This window comes from Cryptomeria japonica, chromosome 3, assembly GCF_030272615.1.
Source record: "Cryptomeria japonica chromosome 3, Sugi_1.0, whole genome shotgun sequence".
Taxonomy (NCBI): domain Eukaryota; kingdom Viridiplantae; phylum Streptophyta; class Pinopsida; order Cupressales; family Cupressaceae; genus Cryptomeria; species Cryptomeria japonica.
This window is the reverse complement of record NC_081407.1, coordinates 742,994,946-743,006,162: the sequence shown is the minus strand read 5'-3', so window position 1 is coordinate 743,006,162 and position 11,217 is coordinate 742,994,946. Positions and strand designations below refer to the sequence as shown.

At 34.6% G+C, this 11,217-nt stretch overlaps 1 protein-coding gene across 1 annotated transcript; it reads left to right on the top strand.

The window, feature by feature from the left end:
* Positions 1-5,056: 5,056 nt before the first annotated feature.
* LOC131874337 (secreted RxLR effector protein 78-like) lies at positions 5,057-5,674 on the top strand. The gene has a single exon (XM_059217667.1). The coding sequence runs from the start codon at positions 5,057-5,059 to the stop codon at positions 5,672-5,674; it is 618 nt and encodes a 205-aa protein (XP_059073650.1).
* Positions 5,675-11,217: the final 5,543 nt, after the last annotated feature.

Sequence of the window (11,217 nt, the reverse complement as noted above, 5' to 3'; positions counted from 1 at the left end):
TTGAAAAAAAATAGTAGCATGGATAGCTAGTGGCAAAGAGAAGAAATAAAAAAACCATAGAGTAGTATAAATTAAGGGTTGATTGGGTTCTTAAAAGTGACGGTGTTTAGACAATTTTTTTCTCTCCATGTCTAATTTAAAAAAATATATATTATTGAGGTTGCTAATGATCTAAAAAAAAGTATCTAATTTTTGAAGAGTTTTGTGGAGTTGTGCATGCCAATAAGAGAGAAAAGTTCCCACTTCAAAAATTGCACAAGGTAAAGCAAGTAAAAGAAGATGGAGATATAGGTTTTGACATTAAACACAAGAATGAAGAACCTTTCACAGAAAAATCAAATAATTCAACTAGAAAGAAGACTATCCTTATGATTTTCAACATCTTGAAATTATAATCCCATCTACCCAAGATTGCCTTTGGAGGCATATAAAAAAGAATTAGTTTAGTAGGTCCTAAATGAGAAACCAAAACTGTAGTCATAGACACAAGATATTGGAGGTGTTATTGACATTCCAATTATATTTGTGAAGAAAAAATATGTATATCATACTTTTTATGAATGCAAACAATGTTTATGTTCTTATTATTCATAATAATGTGTGTGAATTCATATTTATCTTCTTATACATGCTTCATATTGTTCTCAAAGATGCAATCAAGATCATGTTACAATTGTTGCTCATAAATTTGCATATTTATCTTTGTCTTCTCCAAAATTATATCATATAGGTTAATACTTTTCCAAACCTATAAATGATTGTGTGTAATTACGTTGTTTCTATTCTTCCCTTATAAAAAAATTCACATTGAATTCTAGTGTCTTTACTTTCCATATTTGTGTCTTGTGTGTTTGTTTGTTTCTCTAAGTTACAACCACATGTTTTTGGAGTTCTTGCCTTAGTGGTATCTCTAGCAGATTTATATTCTTCCATAAAATATCCCTAAAATATATAAATGGATATTCTCAAGCACATAAAACTTGGGAGTTCACCATCTCTTAATTTGATTATTTGTAGCAAGTAGAATTAAGGGTAATGGAAGAGTTAATGACCATTATTCTCAAATACTTATGGATGTACAAACTCTATTCTATCATGTGCAAGGTGAAATATTCCAAAACTCTTAATAGTAGTACCTACTTGGATCTTGGGTCAATATCCATGAGCAAGTTGCCACCTAGTGAACAACCAGAAGGATGCGTTCAAATTCCTTCCTTACTTAAAAATATGTAAGTTAAAGTTCATCACTTTAATATTAGTATAAAATCTTACTATAATATTTTTAAATGATTTTAATTATTTGTAATAAACCGTATTAAATAATTCTTAGAGGATGAGAAGGTAAAAAAGATGGAATATGATGTGTATTACATTTATTGTCAATCTATATTTTGTCTTGACATTTACATGTGATAGTATTTATGAAGGTGATAAGAATACAAAACCCATTATCATCTCTTTTGAAGAAAGTATTCTAGAGTTGGTCCAAGATTAAAATAGTTTTCATGTGTATAACCACACTACAAAAGTAGAGCTACCATCATTGAGAAGGTATTGGAGAATATTATGAAATAACATACTCTACATAGAACACTTAAAGGCCTTTAAAACTTGAAGTAAATACAATGGGTAGGTATCGAGCTAAATTCCACAACCTTTATTAGCATTTTCCCATCCTAATTCAATATTGGAACTCCAGTATAGGTTACAAGCATATATCAAAGACTAATTGATTGTGAATATTTGCCAAATATAATTGTTACAAAACCCATGGAAGGCACAAAAATTATTTGATAAAATGTTTCACATAATGTGCATCTCTAGTAAAAGCACACAATATTTTTGATAAAATTCCTCACATAATGTGCATCTATGTCAAAGAAACATCATTTGTTTGAAAAAAACATGTCAAATAAATTCAAGTATAAAAAATGAATGTAAGTTGTTTAACAAAACATCTCAAAGCATTATGACACCATGAAATGCAATGATTACACAATATGTTAAAAAATATTTGGAGAATTTAATAATTGATAACATTAAAGCTAATTCCAATGAATTTAACTAGCATTTCCATAACTTAGGATAAAATGAAAACTTTTAAAATGGTATAGATGTCCAACAAAGTATAAAAGATAGATAAATTTCATCTATCAATACATATATTTCTATGGAAAATATGAAATTATAGATAACGCCCATAAATTATTGGACACAATGCATCACATAATGTTTATCTACAAGAAAAGAAGTGCTCAAATTGTATGGTAAGGAACTCTCAATGACGAGCTATATTTTAAATGTTGATAAGGAGTCTCCATTTTTAAAAATATGTGTCATTGGTGAGGATTAATACACATCATTCCTAAAGTTTGAAGCAATTCTAAGAATTGAATTGGTAATGGATAAAGTAAATTATCAAATAATTATTCGAGATGGCAGGAGCTTCCTCTCTGCAAAAACTATTACCTGTTAATGGAGATTGGGAGAATGGGGAGTGTGAAATCGACTTGACCAACGATATTGAGGAGGATAAATCTTTGTGGGTAGATTTAGCAATTATTGGTAGAATCGTAGGACTCAAACTGTCAAGAGCCACAATCAAAGAATGGATTGCCAAGCGATGGGGAATGAGACTAGTGATAAAATTCATACCTAGAGGATTCTTTGTGGTGGTTTTCATAGACAATTCAAAACGGAATAAAATATTGTGCAAAGAAAACTGGTTTGTAGGCGAACATCCAATCTACATTCAGCCATGGTCACCGAATTTTAATCCTCTTCCGCTAGCGGTATATGATAAACTGGTTTGGATTAGACTGTACAATCTTCCAATTGAATATTGGGGGGATCATAGTCTGGAGAAAATAGGCAGGTCATTGGGGACTCTGCTTGAAATTGGTGAGGATATTGTGGAAAAGGATCTGTATACTTATGACTGGTTAAAGATCGCTGCGGTTAAGGAAATCCCAACTTATATCTTTTTAATCTCTTTGGAAGGAAAATGGAAGCAACAAGTAGAGATTGAAAAAGACATAATGACTTGTAATCGTTGTGGAAGTAGATTTCATTCAGAAAGGGATTGCAGGATTATTTGTCAGGAGAGCCTAGAGAAGATCTTCTCAGAGGACAAATCCCAAGCAACACTGGGCGGAGAAGAACAAACCCAATAAGGATATCCTCTGCCTTCCCTCCATTGCGGGCTCGAGAAAAGAATCCGGTGGGACGATATCAGGACAAAACATTAATCCTAGGAAGGAGGAATCTAAGGCCCAAATGTTGGAGGATTCAATATCTAGTGGTCAACAAGCAATGGAGAAGAAGACCGAAGTGGAAAATGTTGAGACCATTTCTTCCTCTTGTTCGGAGAGTGATTATGAAAGAGGTTTTGAGGAAGGTGGAGAATAGAGTGACAGACTGGATAGGCTTGATCCTAGATGTATCAGTCAATTTGCTAATGTCCTCTTGGGAAGAGCCAAGGGGAGAAGGGGCAAGAGAAGTCACAAACACGTAAGAGAAGATAGAGCATCTAAAAAAAGGTATTGTTAGTGTGGTGGAATTCATGAGAAGAAGCAAGGGAGGATGCCCCTCCCTTGGATGGAATTGAATATTCTTACATGGAACGTCAGGGTATTAACGACCCCTGACAAAAAATGCTTGGTCAAGAGGACAATCAGTAAATTAAACATAGATGTGGCCCTGTTTCAGGAGACCAAGCTAAGTGATGAAAAAATGACGAGGTTTCTGAAAGCTATGTTTAATGTTTATGGTCCTACTAAAACATAAGAGAAGTTTCAGGTTTGGAAATAAATTTATTCATTTGTGGGTACTTTAGCAGTTAACAATGTCATTGTAGCCGGAGATTTTAATGCAATGCTGGAGATGGAAGAAAAAACCGGAGGACTGAGAAAAAGCTCTAGAGTTATGGATGACTTTAGGGATTTCATTGAGACCATTAAGGTGGTGGATTTTATCCCTAATAATGGCAGGTTCACTTGGACAAACAGAAGGCTCAACTTCTCAAATATATCAGAGAGATTGGATAGATTTTTTGTTGGAGACTTTGGATTTTGGGTCAGTTCGATCTTTCCACATCAATTATCCCTCAATCCGGATCTGATCATTTTCCACTGGTATTGGAGTTGGAGCAAGAAAAGATCAAACAAAGAAGCTACTTCAATTTTCTCAGCATGTGGTGGAGGGATAATGGCTTCTTAGATAAAATGAGGGAGTGGTGGTCAAAGGCAGACATTTTGTTTAGGCTCCCCAAGCTATTATTTTGTTAGGAAATTGCAATTTCTCAAATACAAGATCAAAATTTGGAACAAATTATCTTTCAAGAACATCTTCTCTAAAAAATTGAGATTAGAAGAGGAATTAGAATTGCTCAACTCTAGAGTGATGGCAGTTGGTATGACCAATGTTGAATATGAAAGGGAAAAGAGACTGAAAGAGAAATATCAAGAAATCTTAAAGAGGGAGGGAATATATTGAAGGGACGAATCAAGGGAGATGTGGATTGCAGATGGTGATACTAATACTAAATTTTTTCATGCCTCAGTCAAGGTGAAGAGATCTCTCAATAAGATCTCTGCAATAAAAAATGGTGATGATAGGTGGTGTGTGTCCTCGGAGGATATTGAACATGCATCCATTGAACACTTTGTAGAGGCCTTGGGCATAAACGTCTCTCTGGTTACTGATAACTTTCCGTTGGTGGAGGATTCCTTAGCAAATCTGGTGTCCGAGGAAGATAACAATTTGTTGTTGGCCCCGTATTCTCTTGAAGAGGTGAAAGAAGCTACTTTTTTCCCTCCATCCTCACAAAGCTCTCAGACTGGATGGTTTTACGACAGAAGTCTTTCAGAAATGTTGAAATTTTATGGGGGATGATAGCTGGAGGGTGGTTGAGGAATTCAGGAAGAGGAGGAAGTTCGTCAAGGCTATCAATCATACGATGTTAGATCTCATTCCCAAGAAGCAATGTTGTGAAACAATGGTGGACTTCCGTCCTATTTCTCTATGCAACTCTATATATAAGATTCTAGCTAAGGCGATGTCCAGTAGATTGAAGAAGATTCTCTCAAAGTTGATATCAGAAAATCATAATGGTTTCACTCTAGGAAAAGAGACCATGGACAACATTGTTCTCGTGATGGAAGTGCTTCATTCAATGGTCAAGGAAAAAGTGAAAGGTATGGCCATCAAATTAGACGTATCCAAAGCCTATGATAGGGTTATTTGGAACTTTCTAATTCATGTCTTAAGGAAATTTGGTTTTGACTATAATTGGATAGATTGCGTCAAGTTTTGTATTTCTATTGTAAGCTTTTCTCTATTGGTGAATGGTTCGGTTTGTGGATTTTTTGAGGCTACTAATGGTTTGAGACAAGGCGATCCGCTGTTTCCTTTTCTTTTTGTGCTGGTAGCTGAAGTGTTGAGTAACAACATAAAAAATCGTAGCAGGATGGGTCTGTGGAGGGGCATTAGAGTCCATCCTCAAATTGAGCCTATCACTTACTCTCAATTTGTAGATGATACACTCTTCTTTGGAGTGGCCTCGATGGAGGAGGTGATAGCCATTAAGGACACTCTAGATGAATATGCGACCGCCTCTGGTCATTTTATGAATAAGGAGAAATCACATATTTACTTCCTAAACACAAGCAAGTAGCTTCGAGCCAAGATTGCAAATAAATTGGAATTTCAGATCGGATTATTTTCTCTTAAGTATTTGGGTATTCCCATTAATGCGAGAGCAAGGCAAACTAAAATTTGGGAGGAAGTGATCAATAAGTGCAAAGCTAAATCTATTTTGTGGAAGAACAGATGACTTTCCTAAGCAGGTGAGATTCAGATGATTAGGTTAGTTCTATCGACAGTACCAATTTATAACATGACTTGTTTCAAGATGACGAACAATGCCTGCAACAAGCTTGATGGATTGCTTAAGAAATTCATATGGGAGGGAGCAAAGGATGAGAGGAAAATACCTCTTAGCAATTGGGATATTGCTTGTCTCTCAAAGGAGGAAGTAGGAGAGGGGCTCAGGAAAATGGGACTTCAAATTATGGCTCTAGGAGCTAAATTATCCTAGACAATGTACAATCACCCGGAGAGACTATGGTGTAGAGTTATGAGATGTATATACTTGGATTCTGAGGATGCAAAAAAAAAATTTACAATTGCTAATGTTGAGAAAGGCTCAACAGTATGGAATTTTCTATGGGAATGTAGAAATCTCATCACTGACCACTTATCCTGGCAGATTGGGAATGGAAGAAAACCCGATTTTTGGTTTGATTCATGGGGGGAGGTGAAAGACCCTTGATAGACTTCTTCGAAGATCATAATTGGGTATTGCAAGTCCAGGAGAGTGTAGGGGAAAAGGTAATGAATTACATGGATGGGTCTGGTCAGGAGGGAAATAGAGTTAGGTGGAAGAATATAAATATAGGAAGTATAGAGTTTTGTACCAAACTGGATTCCTTATTGAAACAAAGGCCAATTTTTTGCACAGTGGTAGAGGACTTGCTTTCATGGTGTGTCTCTAAATCAAGAGACTACAAAGTTAAATGGGGATATGAAGTTCAAAGGAGAAGATCGAGAAGTCCATGTTGGCCATATAGATTGTGTTGGCATAGGAGAAGTTTACCCAAAGCAGGTGCTTACTTATGGATTGCTTTACACGACAGAGTACCGACAGGGAATAGGTTAAAAACTATAGGCATCGTCAGACCAAGTTGGTTTGTCATGTGTAGGTGGGATGAGGAATCAGTTAACCATCTATTGTACTCTTTCTCGGTGGCGAATTCATGTTGGGAATGGTTGTTCGATATGGTTGAACTGAAAACTATCAAGAATGAAGAGATGAAGGACCTCCTTAGTTCATGGCCTAATTGGTTTAATTCCAAGTGGGGGGATGTTTGGGTAGTAGGCCCAACTTTGCTAGTCTGGCATTTGTGGAAAGAAAGGAATAGAAGAATTTTCAAGGGATGCAGTCTACCCAATGACAAATTAATACTCAAGATTAAAGAAGCCATGAAGGAAGTAGTTAGTTGCAATTTAAAGAAAAAACAAGTTAGAAGATATACAAATTGGGACAAGGTAATGGAAACCAAATGGTCATTCAAAGAGACAGGATAGGTGTAGATGAAGGTCAAGAAGGTGGACATGCAGAAGGTTAGATGGAAGGCGCTTGAAAAGGGATGGATCAAACTCAATTTTGATGGCACTAGTAAAGGAAATCCTGGAAAGGTTGGGTTTGGGGCTGTCCTAAGGAATGAGGAAGGGTGCTTCTTACAAGGAGTCTATGGTAATCTCAGAGAGAGTACCAATAATAAAGAAAAAACTAGAGCGTTGGAAGTAGGATTGGAATTATGTGCAGGCAAAGGTCTTTTGAAAGTAATCATAGAAGGGGATTCACAATTTTTCATTAATGGGGTGATAAAGAGGAAGTTTATAAATTGGAAGCTATATAGGTGGCTTCCAAAATTAATTGTGTGTTAGAAAAATTTGGGGAATATGGCCTAGTTCACACCCTCAGAGAAGGCAATAAGGTGGCAGATTTTTTGGCCAATATGGGAGTCGAAACCGAGGAGAACTTTTAAGATGATTAGCCCTAAAGATATTTCAAAGGCGCTTGAAAAGACTATGCAGTGTGATAGGTTTTCTCCTCCCCATTTAGGAATAGGGTGAAGTACTCTCCTTATCTCAGCAAGTAGTAGGAGTAGGTGTTCATTTCATAGGCTTTATTCATAGAAGGAGGGAATGAGTCCTTAAGCCATGTTTTATGAGAGTAATCTATCTTTTCAGATGATATACGAAGGTGCAGGAGGAATTTGTCATGTAACTGACTGCAAGAGGAGATTGTAATCAAGTAGTAAAGATTGGCACCAAAATCGCAATGCATTGGACAAAGAGTTTGGAAGATTTGTTTGATAACCAATTTGATTTAAAGACTTTCATCTTGATCTGAGGAAAAATATTGTGGGCAGATTCAATAGTGAGAGGGTAACGAAGAAATAAGAGAGACAGGGTTTTTAGGTATTACATCAGGATGGCATCATTTGCTGCTATGAACTATATGAATTGTGAAGAACTAGTTGAGAGACAATGCTTGGATTTGTTCAACACAGAGGAGGACATTTATATGGTAATCTTGGAGATGGTAGACGTATCACTCAACTTAGAGAGGCATTGGTGCGATGGCTTTATTTATGAGGCGATGCTAGCTCCCATGGTGGATGTTTTGGAGTCGAAGGAGAAATGCTTAGAATTAAATGGGGGCTTTGTGAAAGCAATGAACAGGGATGCAGTAGCCAATGCCCTATTTGAATTTCAGGATGGTTTGAAGGAAAGCATACTGCAGGTTTATTTTAATCCATCAACATATTACTCCTCAGACTCGGAAGAAGAATCGAAGACGGAAGACGATTAGGATGAAAGATATGAGTAGGGAGGGGAGGAATCAGACGACCTTGATTCAAAAGACAAGGAGGAAAATAAGAGAAAGGAAAAGAAGAGGAGAACGAGAAGGTTTGTCACAAATGCTTGGCCAATATTTAGACAAGGGGTGATGAAAAGCGATCTAACATAGTTCAGACAACTCAATAACTCGGATGACTGGTAGCTAACAGAGGAATCCTCAAACTCCCTGTTCAGGATAGGAGAATTGGTGTCACAACTCCTACATTATCTCATGTAAATGATCATCATATTTGCTATATCAGTGTGTTGGTCATAGGTAAGTAGATGTTTTTGTCATAAGGAAATAATTGTTCTTGGTTATAGGGTAGTTGGGTGTTTGGGGTGTGTGGTCTGGAGAGGCATAGTTTGTAATGTTTTCCATGTAACCTTTTTTGAAAACAATATAAGGAGCTATCCCCATCAAGAATAACACTTATCCTTAAAAATAAATAAATAAATTATTAAATAGTTATCTCCTAATACATAATATGCAAAAATTCCTCTTGTTTCCATTAGGAAACATTGCCAACACAAGAGATTTTCCTAGAATTTGTATTGACAAGTTAAGAAAAGATTGTAGGATGCTAATTCCTTAACTTTGTTTCATTGGAATGATGATGAGTCAAAAGGATTTTGGATAGAATAGAGATTTAATACAGTTTCCAAGGTAGATGTAAGGGGAAAGCTTGAAATATACTAATAAAAAATGTTGTACATAAGACAATATCCAAGCTAGCAAGTAATCTAAGTTTTCACTATCTAGTTCTAACAATTCAAATGCTAATACAAAAATATTGCAAATTTCACATATAACTACTCTAATAGCAATTGAAGCAAAATAAAGTATTGTTAAGATTTCAAATAAGAATTTTATTTTGAGGAAAGTATGGTTTTATGTTAGTAAGGGTTTTTCAACCCTTCTCCTAATGTTAAGAAGAAAAAAATGCAATTTTTAGACTATGAAACAAAAAATAAAAAAAGAAAAAAAAATCAATTTGTGGGCTATAATGTTTATTTTTAGCCATAACTTCTAGGGATGCCTAGTACATAGATCTCTATGAGCTATATAATTTAAAAAAAATATCACTAGCAACCCCCTAGATCAAAAGTTATGAACTTCAAAAGTTGGGATTTTCGTATTGGAAATGTAGAAACATCTATGACACATAAAATAGTTGTAATAGGGAGTTACAATCATTTACTACAATATAACATGTGTTACAACACATCATAAGGCATATTTGAATGGATATAATGAAGCCAAAATGAAAATTCCCAATTTGGTGAATGTATTATGATGATTATATGATAGATGGAAGGAATATGCAATTTTACTCATGGTGGATTTTGATGCCACATTTTAGGTGGGTTTAGCTTATGGTTTTTTATATACCTTTTTATAGTTTTGTGTACTATTTATCATATTCATTGGGGTTTTGAGATTGAGTTTTTGATTGGGATTTTTTAGGTAATTTTATGTTGCTAAAACTACTCCAAATATTTTGCTAGCAATACTCATGTAAGGCCTTCAAATATACAAATGTATTGTAACCTTTAAATATTTAATAATACTTCATTTTTTTTTTTATCGTGAGGTTTTCTCCTAAATTGGTTTTCCCCATGCAAGTCATTGTGTTATCGAATATTATTTTATTGTGTTTATTCCTTGTAACAACAAAGAGTTTATTTGCACATACCTCCTCACATAGATTATCTTGTAGGAAGTATATTCCACACCTTTGTTTCCTTTTAGTTTATACCATAAAAACATTATTCTCATAGATACTAGCTAGTCATTTCCTCATGAGGATGTAGAGAGAACTTGTATGAAGAGTGTATATATATGCATGCTAGTCATTTCCCCATAATGTTTAAATCCTCATGAGGATATGACTAACTACATCCTACAAGTTTTCTCTATATCCTCAATGTACTCATTTATATTAATTACATTATCTATTAATATGTAATTCTTCCATCACCCTAATGCATTACGACACTTCAATTGATGCACTAAAGGGAATCTAGATTCAAATGAGCATTCTAAGAGTATATATGTGTGTATGAAGAGTGTTATTTTTTAATTTTTTTAACATATATTTATGTCGGTTGACCTAGGAGAATATGCTCCTAGAAATATTCACAATGAAAAACCTACCAAGGTATTCTCAAATACCACTATCCTATAGATATCAAAAAGGCAAAAGAAACATAAGCAAATCAAGTAAATTGAAAGCAATTTTCTTATATATATTAATAGATCAAGTCTACAAGTATAATACATTTCCATGATTGTGAACTTGATCATAATCCAAAGACTCAAAATACAGAAATAAGGTTTTAAATATTCCAATCTGAAATTAAATGGTAGAGTAATATATCTTGCTCCTAATTTCAAGACATTCTAAATTTTTGAATCTTCATATGGATCATTCACTCTTTTCCATTGAGATTAGTATCCTCATTTATTTTATTTACACTTAAATATTTGTTGTAGTTAATGCAATTTATCAGTCCCACATTATCATTATTTAATTTAGTATGATCTGTGCTTATTGATTATTGATTGTATTTTCTTTAATTACTCTAGGCTAACATTTAAAGAAATCTTATTTTCCTTTATATTTGTTATGAGCCTAATGAATCCTACACAACCCATCCTTCCTCTATGATTTCTAGATAATATTTTTAAATATTATATCTTTGATCTATCATCTAGAGTTATCTAGCATTTTATCTTAATTTGCT

What these genes read in the sequence shown, in the direction of transcription:
- LOC131874337 (XM_059217667.1), top strand. Translation starts at nt 5,057, where the DNA reads ATGTCCAGTAGATTGAAGAAGATTCTCTCAAAGTTGATATCAGAAAAT.